General features: G+C 42.0%; 1 protein-coding gene across 3 annotated transcripts in view; it reads right to left on the bottom strand.

Moving 5' to 3' along the window:
- Positions 1-304: 304 nt before the first annotated feature.
- Positions 305-20,832, bottom strand: part of GPR63 (G protein-coupled receptor 63) — a 43,522-nt gene continuing 22,994 nt past the window's right edge. For all 3 annotated transcript variants that reach the window (XM_083177017.1, XM_083177016.1, XM_083177018.1), the window contains one exon: positions 305-6,501. In XM_083177017.1, coding sequence (XP_083033143.1) covers positions 5,110-6,369 — 1,260 coding nt within the window. In that variant the 5' untranslated portion in view covers positions 6,370-6,501 and the 3' untranslated portion in view covers positions 305-5,109. The remainder of the gene's footprint in view (positions 6,502-20,832) is intronic.

Here is a 20,832-nt window from a genome sequence, read left to right as displayed (position 1 = left end):
TAACATAGTGGAGTATAGTTTGTAACTATTTCCTTGAAAAAGAAAAAACTTCTTGGTTTCTTCACAGATGCATGTCTAAAAAGTAGATTGAAGCATATCAAGCGAACACATACCCAAAAAGGAATTTCTATGCATTTTACCTGCATTAAAAATAATATTGCACACAGCAGTGTGTACGTAACCTAAAGGGGTGGCAGTAAGTGCAGATGAATTGTTTTAATTGGCAAGAGCTACAGGTATTTTGTACTAATGATAAAAGATACCAGTGTTACACAACACAAATTATAAATGAGAAGATGGACAGTTTAAAGTTGCAAAACAAGTTTATTAGAACCCCAATATGTAACCAATTTTTAAAAAATATTTCTGTAAATGTGCCATAGGTTCACAGAGTAAATCACAACTAAACAGAGGTTGATAGGTGGCAGTAATAAATCCACAAGGTATCTAAAGCCCTGAACACACTATGGGGGTTATTCTAGTCCATTCTTTCTGACAAAATCCTTCTTAGATGGACAAAACCATGTGCACTGCGGGTGGGGCAGATGTAACTTGTGCAGAGAGAATTAGATTTGGGTGGGGTTTTTCTTCAAAGTGAGATCTATATTGAAGTGTAAAATCATGCAGTCAGTATTTACCCTGCACAGAAACAAAATAGCTCACCCAAATCTAACTCTCTCTGCACATGTTACATCTGCCCCCCTGCAGTGCACATGTTACATCTGCCCCCCTGCAGTGCACATGGTTTTGTCCATCTAAGAAGGATTTTGTCAGAAAGAATGAACTAGAATAAACCCCTATGTGACAAAGGCAGACAACAATATCGTTAAAAATGTCCCTGGCTACAGAATGAACGATATAGTGCATACACAAAATATTTCAAAAGATAAAAAATTTTGCTTTCCCATTGACATCTTGTTTTATAAAAAATGTATCTATTGTTAGTACACACTGAACAATACCCAACTAGTTATAAATGACGTAGGCAAACTTATTGCATGTGCAGACAAGAAAAGGAATTGATAACGACCTGCAGGAGCGCACATTATTGTTCTTATACACTGAACAGTATGCACAATAAGATCGGTAACAATATCGTCTATTTTTAATCTGCCATTTGATTGCTGAAGGACTCCCAGATTTTAAAGAAAATTTACAGTAAATACCATTGATAAACTAGCACAGAATTTAAAAGTACAGTTTATTTTCAACTGGGTTTGAACATAATATCATTTCTAGGCATCTAGCAGCCTTCAGTTCCCGAATTGTTCTTGGTTGATGTTTTTAGACCAAAGCTTTCAGATGGCCTTGTTTAGCTGTGTAGAGGTCTTTCATGAAGCTAAATGAGGATTGTTTTCAGCTCAGTAACAAATAGTCTGCTGGTTATCATAACCAGACAAATTAAAGTGAGCTTTGTCAAGAAACTGCTGTGATGACGGAAATAACACCAATTTCCAAGTGATGCAAAACTTCAGTAAATGATAACAAATATGTATCACAGAGGCCTCCATCTGGACAATATATTCAAAGCCAAATGAAAATAAATTCTGTATTCCATGCGCTTTTAGATTATAAACAAAAAAAATGTTTTTAGTGAACCTTTCAATTCTTGGGAGGGTTTTTTTTTACTCACCCTGTACCTTTTTTACTGCTAATTACTGACCTTTTATGGACATGCTGATGGAAAAAGCCCATATGTAGAATTTAGAACGGACATAGGAATTTAGGTTAGTCGCATGTAAATGTTAATTTTATTTATTCTACGAACCTGTGGCACATTACAGAAATTTTCATTGTGGTTCTAAAATATTTTTGGATTACTGCATTACACTGTCCATCACTGTCACTTTTGGGGATTGACAACCCCATACCAGAATGCTGGGGTATTTTCTTTAACCTTTGATTCATTTTGTATTAAAAGGTTTTTTTTTTTCATGGGCAATTATAACAGCTAAACGATAGTTTGCATGTGCCTCCAAATCTGAAAAGTAGGACCTGTTTATAGATGGGACAGTGTTGGCATTTGCATCGGACTCCCTGTTGGGTTGGGCAACACTAAACCTGATTTTATTTTGGTTTCCCTTTAAGATCTAAGTTATGCATGTATTTAGGCCTCAGAGATTAAAAAAATAAATACATTTCTGATATCTTGTCAACCTATACTTCTGTCTGCAGCATGATTTTAGCTTTTTAAATTCATAGTTCCCTAACATACAGGCTTAATAATTCCGCTGGAAAAAAAATGTGAAATAGCAAGTTTCAGACAAAACTATAGTTTATCTATGTCCTTGTACAAGTAATCTCCCGAAACAGCCAGAGTGTAATGTGATGATTGTCATGTGAAATAATGTATATCATAAAGAGGCCACAAACTGTATGCATTCATGATTAAGGAGTACCAAGGGGGGTATTTATCATTGTGAGCGATAAAGTCGTAACCAATGTAAAACATTGGGGCAAGTGTTCCTGGTCATGTCTCTTGCCCACTTTTGCACCAATGCACCGGACAGTACAGGAAAGAGCATGTATTTGCAGGTCTAGAGTAGGTGTATATGCAGTAGTCATTGCCAATGGCAAATGTAATAATTCAGGGTGTTGCCTACAGAGCACCTACTTTTCTCCAGACATACAAAACTGAAATATGATTACACAAATTAGATAAAGCAGTGAAATGGCATAAATACAAGAAGGGATATACCTGGCCTTGCAAGAGCGACGACACTCATGTCTATACTTCTCAAGGTGCCTCCACACGGTGCGATGGTCGGATGCGTTTCGATCTTTTCAGTTCAAAATGCATCGCATGCAGTTCACAGTTTCTTTTGGCTTGCGATGCGCCATCACATACTGCAAGTCAAAAAAGTATGTACATGCAGTACTTTTTGTACTAGATGGAATCTAGTTCAAATCGCATGCCGATTTCATGTATCGCATGCAATTTGAAGTAGATGCGATGTAGAACGAAATGCATTAAGCACAAAAAATGTACCGTGTGGGTTCCTTCATACGATATAGTACATTTTGCTCGTTATAGTTGAACTTTTGTGGGAAGGAACATCTAATTGAACGTCAAAGTGATACATAGAATAAAGACCGTGAAATTCCCCTTACTCTCATACTTGGTTCTGTATCAATTAAAGGTACTTGCGTAGTTTCACTGCGCCAGCATGGCGCCATGCGTCCGAGTCCCCTTGTGGGGCTCGCTTCACTCGCCAACGCTGCGGGCTCGGTGTCTCGATACGCTCGCTACGCTATCTAAAATCAACTGCATGCCAACATGAATATTGGGGGTATGAACTATCCATGTTGGCATGGAGTTAAGTTAATTTATTTTAGATAGTTTGCGGCTAGCGTAGAACCCGGAAGTAGCACGGCACCATGCTGGCACCGTGAAACTACAAAAGTACCCAATTAAATCCCAGCAATGCTGTGTAAACACATGCTCGTTAGTTCCTATCTAAATGGCTAGAATTGCAGTGGGGCCTACACACGTAGCGATTTAGGGGCATTTTCTAAGCGATCCCACTAGATCACTTAGAAAATGCCCCTACATCCCTCTGTGTGTGTGGGGGCAATAGTGATGCGTGGCCACACGCGATGCTATCGCAGGTGATTACTAAAATTGGTCAGGGCCAGTGTTCTCACCAGTGAACACTGGCCCTGGCACATCACTGTGTGCTGAGTGATCTTGCAGACCATTCTTAGCAATCTAGCAACACTCGGAATGGTCAGCACATCTTCACGTGTGTAGAACCCTTTTGAAAACACACACACACACGCCCCCTTTAGTGTTATGTTCAGTTTGTAAATGGCTATACATTATGTATATGGTTGAAAGTTTAGTTAAAAGGATAGCTTATTTGTATGATTTTGTTTTGCAAGAAGGAGTTTAACAATTAGACATGCAGTTTCACTGGGAAAGCTTTTCTGTTCTAAAGTTTGGATTGATCACAGACGCAATGCTTTTCTCAGAAATGTCAATCCTTTAGGTTTCTGCATTTCAAAAATAAATGTGCTATCTTTAGATGCTTTACTGCTATGTTACCATGCAACACACTTCAAAGAGATTCGGAATGCTGCACTTTCCATAACATTTCGGTGGTACACTTGCCAATGGTATTTATGGAAAAATCTGTCCTAGTTCTTTTACCATAGGAAAAAATGCTTTGTGCATATCACCTCCTTAGGCAGCAACACGCAATTATAAGGGATTGACCTTTAGAATCCAATATAATATCACATAGCGGCTGCAAAAGGATGGATTGCGGATCATGTAGGATACAGAACATTAATAAAGTATAAGATACATAGCAGACCATGAGCTTAAAGGAATTGGTGCAATTCTGGCAAGATAGCCATAAAATTTTAAGTGGAAAGTAGTTTACCATTTCACTGAAATGCAGCTATTAAGTTGGCACCAAAATGTATTTTTTCGTAATAAAGTCCTGATTATAATATTACGTTAAACCATAATAACAGGAGGTACCTACATATTTCAGGCACAGCACAATTGTTATGTAATTACAGTATCAAACTAAAAAAAAAATATATATATATATATATTTTATACACACACGCACACATTCTGTGTTAAAATTTCGACTCCAAAACACATGTTTGAGAAGAGTCCTGATAAAGTGCACCAACATCTTCATTAATCTGCAGGAGGAAAGTGGCTCTGTGGTGGACACAGAAAAGCCTTTCAAATAACTCTATCCATCCAGCAAATGACATTTAAAAGGGAATGGACATTGGGGGGTACTGAAACCTAAAAGTTATCCTGCAAAACTTCAGCTACAGTTTTTGGCTTAAATCTAATAGCAAAAGCAGCAACTTTTGTTTCAAGACAAAAATAAAATGAATGACACATCCACAGATTGTAGCAGCATACAAAGTGCCTGCAATAACACCAACTGCAGGTCTGGTAAGCATTAACCTGACAAAGTACTTCTCAGATATGGATTTACCATAAATGCTAGAGGTAACATGTTTATCGTTTACATTGCTTACTGGCAGAGAATGCATCGATTTTTGCAAAGAGGAAACAGTTTAAACACACAACAAAATATGTCATGGCAGTCATTATAAGAACAAATTTCTTAATATATTTTACACTACAGATCGGTGTTCCCCGCACACATATATGGCGCTAGGTCGGATCCGTCGTCTTGTGTGTCCAGGTAACTGGGGTAAAAATTTGAAGTACTTGGGCATTAAATCTAAACAAGCATCACGGAATTTCTTAATCCTCCAGTAGTAGATGATTGGGTTTAGTGCAGACTTGAGGTAGCAAAGCCAAAGGAGCCAAGTGCTTATCTCAAAAAAGTTGTTCTTGTTGTAAAAGTCTCTGTTAAATGTAGCAACAAGGCTATAAGCAGTGAATGGTGCCCAGCAAACTATAAAAACGATGAACAAAACTAAAATGGTAGTGAAGGCACGAGTTTTAAAGCTGATGTCTATATTCATTTGAAAAGGCCTTTGAAGACTCATTAGACCTAGTTTGCTTGCCTGGCTGAGGCATATGCTGTCTGGATGACTGTGTATACGAACTGCGTTGTGGCGCACAGTATTCAATATGCCCATAAAAGCGTAAAGCATCACCATAAATGGAATAAAAAAGAAAATTAAAACCACCAGTATTACATAAGCTTTGTAACCAGCATTAGTAGTGTAGCCAAACACACATTGTGGAGCCCTAGAAGGTACCTGCAATTGTGGATTACCAACAGCGAGAGGAAAAGCTACGCAAAAAGAGGTTGCCCATGAAATCACAATAAGAATCTTTGCACGGTAAGGGTTTAACTTGTCCTGTTTCTGAACAATGATCAGAAAACGGTCTATGCTTATTATAAGCAGGATTGCAACACCTTCTATTACAAACAACCAAAAGAACATGGCAGATACCCGACAAAAAACTTCCCCAAATATCCACTCTGTTATGATAATGGTTATAAGCGCAAATGGCATATTCAGGATGGAAAGCAGTAAGTCGGCAAATGCCAGGCTTGCTAGAAGAATGTTAATTGCAGATCGCATGGCAGCCTTTTGGTAGACCATAAGACAGACTACAAAGTTTCCAAGAAATGACAGCAAAAGAATAATAATCATCACAGAAGAGAGAATTATTTGAATGGGTAAATTCAAGGTCTGAAAAACATCTTTTGTTGCCGATGTAGTAGAAGCGGTTGTGTTCACTGGTAAGGTGCCAGTTGTGGTCATTGCAACTGGACTGTATTTTGGTGGGAGATCCAGGTTGCCACGAAATGAAGGAAAAGATGTTGTTACGTTTGTATAGCCATTTTCATAGAGAATGTATGTACTGTATGATGTCACAGGATGAGCAGGTGTAAGAATGGCAGAGAAAACCATAACTGTACAATCCAGCTGTTTCAATGCATGCTAAGAATTCTAGAAAGCCGTCATGCGCCATGATTCTTGTTCCACTGGCAAAAAAGGTATTATGATATTTCCACGGTCCATTACCAAATTTTCGTCTTTCAGCTGAAATTCAAAAAGAGAAAATTACAAGATTTTAATTGGAATACATATATACATATTTTGCACAATTAATTTAAGTCTGAAAAACAGTTAGTGTAACCTCAAATTGTAGGTAGTAGCTCAGCTTTAAAAAAAAAAAAAAAGAAGAAGGAGATAGCCTTCATTCTAAACAGTTGGGTGCCGGTCGGTTTCCAGACAGTCGGGATCCAGACAGCCTTCATTCTAAACAGTCAGGTGCCAGACAGTTTCCCGACAGTCTGGATCAAGCCTTCATTCTAAACAGTTGGGTGCCGGACAGTTTCCAGACAGTCGGGATCCAGACAGCCTTCATTCTAAACAGTCAGGTGCCGGACAGTTTCCCGACAGTCGGGATCCAGACAGTCATTATCCAGACAGTCATTACCCCGACAGTCAATACCCCGACAGTCAATACCCCGACAGTCAATACCCCGACACTCGGGGTCCCGACGGCAACCAGCTATTCTCCCTCGTGGGGGTCCACGACCCCTATAGAGGGAGAATACAATAGGTGGCGAGACACCATGCCCTAAGAGGGGCTTTGTTGTGCTTGCCCCGCTGTCTGAGTACGGCCAGTCGGGATCCCGACGTCCGGCTAATGACTGTTGGAATCCCAACTGTTGGGACCATATAACACACCCAAACAAACAGTCTAGTATGTATATATGAAGATATGGTACTTGTGTCGTTTCATGGCGCCAGTATGGCGCCGTGCATCTGAGTCCCCTTGCGGGGCTCGCTTTGCTCGCCCACACTGCGGGCTCGATGGCTCGCTACGCTCGCCACGCTATTTAAAATCAACTCCATGCCAACGTGGATAGTGGAGGTATGAACTATCCATGTTGGCATGGAGTTAAGTTACTTTTTTAAACATAGTTTGTGGCGAGCGTAGAACCCGGAAGTAGCACGGCGCCATGCTGGCGCCGTGAAACTACACAAGTACCGAAGATTCTTCAACATCATCATAAAAGCACTGCATAATCTTATAGAACCTTTAAGCTTAAAGCACATGTACAACCCGCACGAAAAATGTTGCAAGAAATAAGTGTACCCTACATTTTAAAAGTATACATAAAACAGCTTTAGTTAGTTATTTTGAGACTTGACTAACCATCTATTCATTGTTTAGTAATGCCCCAGAAAATGTAATAAAGTTATATACATTAAAATGTAGGTTATTGACATAGTGTCTATTAATAGCAAAGCCGGTAATAAACTTATAATACTAGAAATGCCTCAAAAAATCTGACTTCCTAACCAGAAATATGCCAATATTAACAATGCTTTTCATTAACAAACAGCATTAGTACATTATTAGCGACACCTAGAAAAAAGCAGCAGTAGTAGTAGTCTACCAGAGCTGACCCAGGGATGTAAAGGGGGGTATTCAATGTCAGGGTCACGGCAGTTGAGCTTGCTCGACCGCCGTGACCCAGTCCCGTTCTCGGTCAGCTCGACCGAGAACACGCAGGCGGGATTCAATGTCCCGCCTGCCGGGGAGCGAAAAGGGGGCGTGGCCGCGAGTTGCGGCCGGTAAGAGGCGAGCTGCAGCCAGCAGCTCGTCACTTCCCGGCTGTTCTTGGCAGAACGAGCCCGACAGCTAGTGATGTCGGGCTCGTTCTGCCGAGATACCCTGCTCAATGCTGTCGGGGAAGACAGCATTGAATAGGGCCCGGCGGGCATCTCCCCGATGGGAGGTGCTCGCCGGAGATTGAATATCCCCCTCAGTCTTTGGCCTAAAATTTAAATTTTTAAACATTAACAGACCTACACACAATAAATTTATTGGTGGTTTATGCATTTCATGCATAATGTATTATGCATTATAACCTAATGCAATATAAAAAAAAAAAAAATGGGATTGGGAAATAGCGGCAGCCGCCTATTCAATGTGGTCTTTCCTGACAGCATTGAACAGGCATCTTGGCAAAAAGTCCTGACTTTAAAAGCGGTTGGGCTCATTTTGCCGAGAATAGATGATCCACAGCCGTTTGTCGCGGCCACGACCCCTTTTCGGCACTCGACGTGCGGGTCAGTGAATCCTGCCTGTCAAGATGCAGTCGAGCAGACCGAGAACAGGACTGGGGCACGACTGTCATGACCCGGGATTGAATACCTCCCTATGTTTTCAGGGCTTATAAGAATACACACAAAATTTTTGGGGAAATGTGCTCTAAATGTTAACTATTCAAATGATCCATGAAAGTATAGTCTTACACAAAACTTGTGTATTCTATAAAATGAAAGACGTAACACATACTTGCAACACAAAACAATTCCCTATCATTGTAGAACAGTATTTGTAAATTTTTTTTAATTTGTCTTCAAAAAGGTATAATGAGGAAAGGAAAAAAAAATGTCTGGTATGGCTCTAATTTGTTCTGCTTGTCGTACCCCCATCCTCCACATAAAAAAAACCCAGTCAGTATTGCACAATGTCCATTGAAGTGGATGTTAGAACTGTGAAAGAAAAGGAACTCATCTACCATATCATGCCCTAAAAATAATTTTCCTTGAATTTGATTATATTACTACTGCTATCTTTTCCATTTCATTTTGAATCTTTGAATTGTTTTAGTAGCAATTAAAAAGCTAACACTAACTCATGGGTCTTCAAACTGTGGCTCTCCAGATGTTGTGAAACTACATGTCCCAGCATGCATAGCCACATCTTTTCCTATGAGAGCATGCCAAAACTGTCAGGGCATGCTGGGACATGTAGTTCCACAACATCTGGAGGGCCACAGTTTGAAGACTCATGCACTAACTACTATTTTTGTAGGTGTCATACTAAGGCCAGGTACTCACCAGAACGATCCTGATTGTTAGTAGATCGTTAGCAGAGCCCTAATCGTTCTGGTGTGTACCCACCCTAAGACAACGACTAGTGAGGTCAAGAAAGATTCTATAGAAGATAATGACTTAAAATCAGCTCTCCATTGCAGGGACCTCTACACATGAAAGGGATAAATTCAAAAGTTGACGCTTAGTAAATCTAGCACTGAATGGGCATACACACAAGGCAATTTGAAGATGTTTTCTAAGCAATCTACCTAGATTGCTGGGAAATTAAGCATGGATTGCTGTATACTCCCAAGCAATGGTGATTTGCCTGACTAGATCTTGTTTACATGTAGTCAAAATCTAGTCAGATTGGTTAGCAAGCAACTTCACAATGTTGCTTGCGTACAGAATGAGTGATTTGATCTTTATAACCACTCCATGGCCTCGCCCTGTGAGGCCCTCCTCTTGTGTTACTTAGTTGAATTGTTCTGCAAAATAGCTTAGCACAGATATGTAGCTGCATGTGGTAAGGCCCATACACACTGGGCAACTGAGCTGAAAGTCACTCAAAACAGCAGGTTTGAGTGTCTTTCAGCTCAAAGTCGCCCATTGTGTATTGTTTGGCGATGAATGCTGCTGCACGCTCCCGCAACATCACGGGGAAAGCCGTTCATCTGCTGGTTATACCAGCAGATGAGCGGCTTTCAGGACAGCTTTGCATAGCACTCTGCTATGCAACGCCATCCTCCCCCCTCCGTCAGCGCTGGGCAGGGGGAAAGCAGCTCATTGTGTGTGCACTGAGCGGCTTTCCCCGCAGCGATGACTGCGGTCATCGCTGTCCATACACACTGGGCATAGTCGCCCAGTGTGTATGGACCTTTAAGGCCCATACACACTAGAAGATATGAATGACAAAAGATATTTGTGAACAATTTCCCTTGAGCTGCTCATGAAAGATCATGTGTATACACACTGAAAGATTTTATGAAAGACATGAAAAACAAAAAGATATTGGCACCAATCTTCTGAGACACTTCAGTGACTGCACATGTAAACAATGGTCTGGTATGAAACCCTGAAATTTAAATAAAATTGGTGGCAAGTGAGCCATTGGTGGCTAGTGCCCTTTTAAGTAAACATTGGTGGCCAGTGCACCAATATTGGTGGCCAGTGCCCTTTTAATTAAACATTGGTGGCCAGTGGCATTCCTATACTTACCAGAAGGGAAGCCCATTCTCCTGCAGCAGCTCCTCTGCCCAGCTCCAGCCTGTTTCACTTTAGTTTCCGGGCTGAGCAGAGGGGAGGAACCTTCGAAAGGCCAGTGGCGGCAGCAGGGAGGGACCTCCGGAGGTGAGTGGCAGGCGATGCTACAGGGGGATATATCCTCCATGGCGTTTGTCGCACATCCACACTGAGCAATGTGCACAAACGGCATGAACAATATTGGGGGATTGAGCTGCATATTCAGCCGAACTCAATATCATTAATGCTGCATGCATCGTTAAGGATAATAGGCATACACACTAGAAGACATTGGCATCAATATCGTTCAGAAGCCCAATACCAATAATTTGTATAATAAACATTTGAACCACTATTCATATTCCAAGCAGATTATATAAATCCAGCCCTACAACAGGATAGGTTGGGCACACGTGGCAGGAATACAATAACCAAGTGTACAGATATGTCTTATTTTTAACCAGGGAGATATATAGGGGTTATTGAATCTGGAATTCCGACTGTCTGAACGTCCCAACAGTCGGAATCCCGGCCATTCATAGACTGATCCGACAATCAGTATTCAATGTACTGACTCTGGAGTGTCGGAAAGTCCGTAAATTGACGGAAAACGGACAAAACTGCGACAATCTGCGTCCGTTTCCGAGAAAACAGATCCGATCCGACACCCTTCAATGCACTCATTTACTGTAGCATTGAATGCTGTCGTTAATGTTAGCATTGAATACCCCCCTAAGGATTGCATCATCGCATATGATATTTGCATTTTGCTGTAATCTATAAACTGCTGTATGTTTTTCCCTCTATTTGTGTGATTGTGAAATTCTAGTGATAGATATATATATATATATATATATATTTTTTTTTTTTTTAAGTAGTAATGTACCGATAGGACATTGTAATCTACATGCACAGAGATAAAAAGTTAAAATAAAAGGTTAGCCATTAGCTGCAATCACCAAAGGCTTTTAGGTCAATGAACAATAATGGTCTATTTAAAAAAAAAAAGGAAGAAGAGGCGATAGGAAGAATTATTTAAAACAGAAACATGGGGACAAGACAGATGGAAACATAACCTGCTGGAGGGAGAAGGGTAATGACTCATTTGCATTTTGCTGGGCTACAAGTGTTCACTGGGCTGTATAAATATGAAATCTGCATCAGTATCCAAGCTGTCAGAGACCATAATATCCATAAATGGTGCATGTAAAACGCATTGATTATCTTCATTTGCTCACAGGAGAGACAAGTGATATTCACATTGGTTTGCTGAAGAGATAATAAGGTAACTTACTGCATACATGCAAGTCACCAGTTAAATTAAAAAAGGGTTTGATGAGGGTCGTGTAAGGTTTTGAAGAAGTGGACATGCTCTTATCCCATTAATAAAAATGTAAATCAACATTTTAGCTTGTCTAGAAACACACACGTTTCCCCTGTATTAAGCGGGAGCACACATATCATGGCTACACTTTAGTCAATGTGCCAGATATTTTGCTCTGTTTGCATCTCCATAAATCAAGACCACTTAGTTTATGAAAGATATGTATACTCCTTTCACATTGCCAAAAGAACTCATGTTATGGCAGAGTTGATGCTGCATAACCCAGGTTGAGGTGGACTCTAAATGCACCACTATTAAACATTCCCAGTTGAGCAACCTGGCATTTCAACCCAGGATATAAGCAGTGTTATATACGGGTTGGATCCAGGTAAAATGGCCCTTAAATGGTGAAACCCGGGTTATTCAACCCGTGGTTCACTGTAAACTGCTTATTGGCTGCTCATCCTGTGTCTGATGACATCAGCAGCTGCTGTCCAGACACAAGATTGCAGAGGAGAGTACAGAGAGGATTTTGCTTACTTCCTGCACACAAAGCCATGGCACATTGGAGTCCTGGAGAGGTGAAGGAGTTGCTGAGAATAAGGTGTGAGGCAGAGATTGGCAGGCAGCGGTCACTGATGAGGTTATAAGAGAACGCCTCCTGTGCAGATACTGTTGTCGGGTAAAAGCCCTATCTGCCCAATAATGTAACCCCCTCCTAAAATAGCTCTCACTGGCTGAAGTAGAAGCAAGCATGAAGTCAGGGCTTCAGCATTGTGCTCTGTCGGCCATGATCGGTGAAATGTGGCGAGCTTGCCCTACCCTGTCTACTATTGTAAAGCGCAACGGAATCTGCTGCGCTATATAAGAAACTGTAAATAAATAAATAATAATAGTAATAATACCCTCTTTTTTTGTCCTTCTGGCTTGTCATCTTTCTGAGCCCCAAAATAGTCCATTTAAAATGACATACATGGTGATTTAATGGCTGACCTGGGATGACTGAAAAGCTGCAAACCCGGCAATAACCCAGGTCAAAAGTGCAATTAAAAGGGTCCAACCTGGGTGGCTTGGATCCGGGTTTTCAATGTGTTTCTTATGGAGCAAGTTTATACCACTTTCACAATTCAAGTATTAAAATCCCTCAAATATCTTCTCTATTCGAACAATAAACAGTAATTGACGATGGCTGTCTAGATACATGCATAATCAGATGACTGATCTGTTTGCAATATTGCAAACACAACATCTGATTCTAAAAAAGTGGGAGAAAAAAAATAAATAAATAAATAAATAAATAAAAGTAATGCTCACAGCAACCAGACTATAGCTATAATTTATCTTTTACTTTCTGGAATAGATATTTAGGATTTACAGTAACTGGTTGCTATGAGGAACACCTCCCCTTTTTTGGAAAACTGATGCATGTCACCCCTCTTTCCCCCTAAATTAAGCAAGTTCCCCAACAAAATGTAGCTGCAGAGTTATATCCCCCACACCTTATTTGAAATTCTATTTAAAAATGTCAACCCTGACGTACAGTACTAGCTAAAGCAAATGCATTTAGTCAGAAAACAAGGGAGAGCTAGTTATAGAAACGAGAACTGTGTTTCTGGACAGAGGGGAAAAAAAACATATCTAAAAGTTATATAGGTCAGGCATTGAATATGATATTTTTTGCATTATCCTAGTATACTAGTTGTACAATGTTATTAGTGATTGAGATCAGCCAACATCCTTAGAAACGGTAGCCAACATAGTAGGAATAAATGAAAATCATTATTTTATGTACATCTGGCTTATACAGAAGGGGTTAAGCATCAAAGAGCTCTTTGAAATGATAGAGACACCTCAGCTGGGGCCTCATTTATGGTGCAACTGTCTCCATAGCAACCATATAATCCATCTGGCAGGACCATCCTAAATTCCAGCCATTTCTATCTGTAATAGATATCCAACAGAAAACATTCAAAGATTAAGAAAAAGCATTTGTAATTTTTTTTTTAAGGCTACAAGCTGTAGAAACCATTCTGCCAACGAATGCAATACCCACAGATAATTGAACACTAAGGGCAGAGAGATAAACAGAGTTGAAAGCCAACGGTGAACATTGCAATATGGCCAATTAATCAAGATAACTTTGGTCAGAGTAATTGTACACTTATAAAGTGCAGCAGAACGTGTGGTGTGGAGATGTAAAGATAAACTAATCTAAAACAGCAAAGATGACATTCAGTGTTTCAAGGTGTTAGAAAAGCTTATGGCTTAGAATTTTTACTGAAGTCAGTTGATAAATACCCATGTATTCACAAATGCAGGAATGTCATTTTTCAAATAAAAATAAAAGCATAACGGATCCCACTGAAGCTGACCATACACTACTCCGAGGTATCGCATGCAGCCCGTCGGGTTCCCAGGCAGCTGGACCACATGCTACATTGAATGCGGTACTTTAGCATACAATGGGGCAGATGTAGAAAGCCTTACCAATAGATAAATGCAAGGGTGATAATGCGAGATAAACAGCCAGCCAATCACCTCCTAACTGCCATGATATAGGCCGTGTTTGAAAAAAGTCAGTAAGGAGATGATTGGCTGGACGTTCATCTCTCTTTAATCACCCTTGCATTTATCTTTTGTCAAGGCTTAATACCTGTGCCCCAATGTATCGTACGCAACCACAAGCAAGTGCTGCCAGATCCAATAAATCTTGCATACAACACTTGCGATCTCTGCATCTGATGCGCACGGGATAGGGCATCGGATCAGAATCAGAAGTTAGACACATTGGGCACTTTTTACCAGTTTTCTAGGTCCCTTCCATCAGAATCTTGCCACTTTTTACCAGTTTTCTTGGTCCCTTCTATCGGAATCAGCTGAAGAGGGCCCAAAATGTATAAGTATATTGGCACCTAAAGGGGGTTATTCTGGTTCACTCGGAAAGGCACAAGCACTCTCTAATGGACAAAACCATGCACACTGCAGGTGGGGCAGATGTAACATGTGCAGAGAGTGTTACATTTGGGTGTTTTATTGTTTCTGTGATACTGGCTGCTTTATTTTTACACTGCAATATAGATATCACAAGTTCACCCGCCACCCAAATCTAACTCTCTCTGCACGTTACATCAGCCCCACCTGCAGTGCACATGGTTTTGTCCATTAGAGAGTGATTGTGCCTTTCTGAGTGAATCAGAATAACCCCCTTAGTCAGAAGCCCCAGTTCAGACTATATTCCAGATTTCCTGTAGCAGACTATTACCAGTCACAAGCTTAGCTTTTATAGGTACAATGGTCCCGATTCTGGTTGACTGCTTATGCTGCGTAACCTAGTCCCAGAGTGCCCGTGGAATCACTGCAAGCAAACGAGGAGATGTGTAACACTTAAGGTCTTTTTGTGAAATAGGTATAATCTGTGGCTCGTACCAATAATATATGTCAACCAGGATAGCAGACAGATGCGTTTAATTGAGGGACATAACCCGTCACCAATGGGTTGGTTCCTCCTTCTTCCTTAGAAATATGGTTACTCAAAAGTTTTCCTATAAGGGAGTGTTAAAACTGTGGCAAGGCATGCTGGGAATTGTAGTTTCACAACATCTGGAGGGCCGCAGTTTGAGGACCCATGCTCAAAAGGATAGGAAATATACCATAGTGCAATAACCTCTTTAATAGAAAATGTATAAAATAAAGAGCAGGATTTAAATCAAAGGACTCTCACCATATAATCTTGCCTACAAATAAATGCAGACAAAATGAGCAGATGTATAACCAAAACAGGTGTCCCTGGATGCTGGTACACAGTGAGGGTCCTCAGAATCGTCATCTGCCTCTCCAAGCTGACCGGTTTCGATACCTGCAGCATCTTTCTCAAGGATGTCTTGAGAAAGATAATCAAAACCGGTCAGCTTGGAGAAGCATCAACGGATGTCAGCTGCCTGCCCATTTCCTTCCCAGCGTGCACCTTCCACATTTTTCGATGGTCACCAATGTGGGAGGTTCCCTGTGCCCTGCGAATGGATGTTACTGTGTACACCCACTGGCAAACCCCTGCGAGCAAGTCGCCCTTGCGAATGGGTGGTTCCAGCCAACCATTTGCAAGGCTGGGTTTGGTGGACTCGCAAGGCTGGGGGCAGGCATCAGCAAGTGCATACACACCAGCTCCGAGGTGAGCAACTGCAGGAGTGTGTGTGTGTGTGTGTGTGTGTGTGTGTGAGAGAGTAGGGTGGGGGTGGGGGGGGGGCATGGCAGTTGTTAATGACGACCTTCCTTATTAAAAAAAAAAAAAAATCAAGAAGAAAAATAGATAATTTGAACTAGAAAATCTTCGGAAATGCATTACTATACCATCCTGTTTTAATCCAGAGCATGATTTGCTAAAGCCCCATAAACACTTGCCGACGGGGGAGCATGGTCATTGTTAACAAGTACCTTCCTCATCCGGACACTCTGGATGAGGGAGGTGGTCATTAATGACAGGGAGTGTACATGCAGGGCTATATTGACAATAATATTGTGAACAATATCACCTAGTGTATGAGGCTTAAGAATGAAAGAAAAAATTATCGAAAAGACACAAAGGTCAAGAGCTCCAGGAAAATGTCTATCCATCTGTGCAATCAAGCAGCAGCTAAAATATACACATTTACACATGGAAACAAAAAACATATTCCATGACCAATATCAGGGCATTGTATTAGTGTTCCTTCTAGTTCCCATGCACCGAATCAGTAAGGGCATCGTTTAATTTCTAAGAGCAACATTTTATACGTGATGTATCTACAGTTACAGTAGCTGCAGCGATACCTCACTTCTAAAATTCTGCCCTTAGAAATTAAAGATTCCCATACCACCAATTAGGTGCAGGGTGCTAGAATCCTACAGCCTCTGTAACAGTCCTTCCTTGCATTCACCTAATGGTTTACTACATTCCCAGACTACAGCTCCAAGGAGACAATTTTTCATGGACTCCATTACATTGTTCATGAATTTCACAAGACATGACGACAAGGGATATAAAAAAAAAAAAAAAAAAAAAAAAAAAAAAAAGAAGATGCACAGAGAGCAGATATTGGTCATTATTTGCAAAAAGGTATTGCACATCAATTTCTAGATTTTTCATTTTACAGGTGTGCATCGTTCATTCTGTGCTTAGTAAAGAGCTCAATGACTATTAAGGATGTATTCAAATTCATTGTCAGCAGTCGGAAACACCAGCTGGCAGTCTGTAGTAAACGTTCCGACAGTCGGAACAGATGTGGATTGTTGAAAATAAGAGCTTACAATGCAGATTATTTTTAAATAAGGGCATTGAATTGGTGTGTGCCAATATTTCTGACAGTTGACATATATAGGCTGTTGACAAAGCAAATATGCTAAAATGTCAAAATTAGACCTTGAGGGATCCATTTAGCTAGTTATTGTTTGCTGGCAGTATATTTTATTTACATCAAGCAACTTGAGTCCTGATGGAGAAAGTGTGCTACATAAATAAGACTTAAGGTGGGCATACATCAAGCCGATTTGGACCGATTTCGTTCCGATTGCGATCAATCTGCCCGATAAATCGGATCAAATCGGTTCTTCGTGACATGGGGTCCAGGGGTCGGACCGGCGGGACATACGATGTCAGCAGTGAGGAGCAGTGGGGGCGGAAGCAGTGGGGCAGCAGCGCGTTACCAGATCAGTGCTGGGGCGGGCGGCGGTGAGCATCAGTCTCAGCGGAGGGAGGCCACTGATTGGCTAAGAGTGCTCTATCTCAGCCAATCATTAGCGGGGCAGTCATTTGACATGTTATTTTAAAGATGTAATAGCCGCGGCTGCCCGCCCGCTACAGCACTGGACATGGACAGTGGAGAGTGAGAGTGATGGTCACCGCCGCCCGCCCCAGCACTGATCTGGTAACGAGCTGCTGCCCCACTGCTTCCTCCCCAGCCACCCGCCCCCACTGCTCCTCACCGCCCTGCAGCTCCCTGTTATTTTTTTTTAGTCCTCATCGTATGTGAGCCTCCCGGGAAGCTGCCGGGCGGCTCGGAGGAGAATTGGGTCCGACTTGTCCTTAGGACAAGTCAGCTCTATGTATGGGGGCCTTTACATCACAGGTACACTGATGAATACGCTGCCTTCATTTAACTTTACTTACCTGCCCAACAATATCTGCCCACCCCACTGTGCATGCGCAATGCCTGTCTGAGGCAGGAATTCTATCAAATCTGGGAAATTTTACAGACGTTTGAAAAACTTTGCTGGGTCCCTATTGCTGGCAATGGGCACCTTACAGCTAATCATATTGATATATGGGCGTAAAACAGACAGTGGCAAATAAAGCTGATCACTGTATGCAAAATACTGAATGGAGTTCTTGACTGCTTTATGGAGTGGTTAAAAGGGTTATAGCTAATTCTTTAATAGAGCTCCAATGGGTCGGAGAGCTGTATTTTGAGAAAAAGAGATTGGGGTATATTTACTAAGGTTCATGTTTTTAGTACTGGAACTGTAGGCTTAAGCAGTGGTCCCACACTTTTTGAATCACGGCGCCCTAAAGCATCAAATCATTTTCACGGCACCCCTAGGTTAAATTTTTTTTCCTACTCAGAAACAAAATATTAAATTAAGTAAACCCCGGCTTCACAAATACCGGGCACCAGATCACCATGGCGACGAGATACTGCTTCCTGGCAACCAGATTGTTTTGGAGGGAGGAAGAATCTGGTTGTGGGCAGGTCAGCGGCAGCGTTTCCCGACCCCAGAGCATGTTAACCCCTTGCATTTAGCATAAAACCAATAGCAACAAGCATGTAGATAAGCAGAACTTATGTGGCATAATATGTAATTACAGAATGTGGTATTATATGTAATACGGATGACAGTGTGTGGCGTAATGGGCATTATTGCATGTGGTATGTGCAGTCTAAGGCACATCCCCTATGTACTATATAATGTGTATTGTATACACACTGGAAGGAATAGACATGCCTTCCACCTTGATAAGCACCCCTCCCACCTGTCCCAGATTGTTTTTAACTAGCTTGGAGTACTGTTTGGGGCGTGGGGCTCTCTGGGCTGCTGCGGTTGGGCTGTTCCATGGCATCATATCGTACACCTTCCATCACCCCTTTAGTTTGTTTTGTATATATGCAACACCCTTCACATTTGATTACCTCTTCCTTAGTCCATCACATATAATTTTCCTTATATCCCTTTACTATCACTTTAACACCCTGGACCGGTCCCATTGTAGTGTTAGGAACTTGTCTGATAGAAGTTATCTGGACGCGGTGGACAAGCCTGTAATAATGGCCATCATTATGCTAAAAACCTCTGAAATGCAATACAGCAATGTTATTAATAGATTTAGCATTTATATTAAGTGTGCACCTGCAATCTCTTCCTTCCGCTTGCTGCACCACAAGGTAGCACTTCACATGTCTAGGGTCTGCAGTCCAGGGCCCCTCCCCCTAGGTTCTACATTTTCATCCTGGCTCCTAGATTGTAAAGAAATTTGTCAAACCCTGAAGTAAATTGTGTTTATAGGACATCCTTAGGGTCATTTATATGCAATGGTTTTGCTTGTTAAAATGATCATAAATAATTTGAATTGGTCATGGGACTCCAATGTAGTGCACCCCAGGGTGCCATGGCACAGAGGTTTGGAACCACTGGCCCATAGCAACCAATCAGATACCACTTCTTTATCAAACGCCTTCTGGAAGAGAATAGCTAGAATCTTGTTACTATGGGCAACATCTCCAATTCTAAAAACATATTCCATATACCGCTTTTACATTGCAAAGCCGGGTCGGGCCCAGGATAGTGATCCCGGCTACGACCCAGGTCCGGCACTTTCTCACTAAACTTGAGTCAACCATTATACAGAATGCAACATGAGTTTAACCCTTCTTATAACCAGGGTCGTATTGGCGGGTTGGCCGACCCATGTTATTTGGCGTGAAGCATTTAAACCAGCAGCAACCCGGAAATTACCTGGTTTTTACACCAACATACTCACCAATCCAGGATCCAGCGCTGTCCACCCTCCTGCATAGCCGGTTCAGCCCACACGGACAGCGGGGTTTTCTCCGCCGCAGCTAACAGCCTCTGTTGCGCTGTCTCTGCGCTACAGAGGCTGAGAGCGTGATTTGCCGATGCGTCTACATGGAGACATATAAGCCCAAGACGCTCTCAGCCTCTGTAGCGCAGGGACAGCGCGACAGAGGCTGCGGCGGAGAAAGCCGGGTCACCCCGCTGTCAGTGCGGGCTGAACCGGCAATGCAGGAGGGTGGACAGCGCTGGATCCTGGATTGGTGAGTATGTTGGTGTAAAAGTGAGGTGTATGTATGTGTATATAATAGTTATACTTCTCTGTGTGTGTTTTCTTTTAACATACTTTTTACAGGTGGACTACAAGTTCCAGCGGGCCCATTAATGCCCCGCATGCTGGGACTTGTGGTTCTCCAAGTCCCAACCTGCGGGGGAGGTCTGCTGGCACTTGTAGTTCTCCTGTATAAAGCAATGTTAGGTATGTCAGATTTAACCCTATCAGGCCGGCGTCAACGGGCCACGGACGCCGGTGACAGCCCCGGGCTTCAGCACTGGACGGGTGAAGCCTGGGGGGGGGGGGGGGGGCGGCTTTATTGGGGGGGGTCCCCACTCCTCCAGGTACCCTGTCCACGGCTGACTAGCCACGGTGCTCATGTTTCGGCCGGGGGACCTTATATAAAAAGTGTCCCCCGGCTTTGGCATGACACCGCGGGCTGTTGGAGCCCGGTGCTGGTTTCAAAATACGGGGCACCTCCAGATTTTTTGTCCCCCGTATTTTTGGAACCAGGACCAGCTCAATGAGCCTGGGGCTGGTTATGCACAGGAGAGGGGACCCCAACGCCATTTTTTTTTTTTATGAACACAAAATCGCACATTTACTCAAATTCGCACATTTTCATGCCTAAAATTCGCACATAAATCGCACT

This window comes from Crinia signifera, chromosome 3 (assembly GCF_055691185.1).
Source record: "Crinia signifera chromosome 3, ASM5569118v1, whole genome shotgun sequence".
Taxonomy (NCBI): Eukaryota; Metazoa; Chordata; class Amphibia; order Anura; family Myobatrachidae; genus Crinia; species Crinia signifera.
Note: the sequence above shows the minus strand (reverse complement) of the source record. Positions and strands in the feature narration are given on the sequence as shown.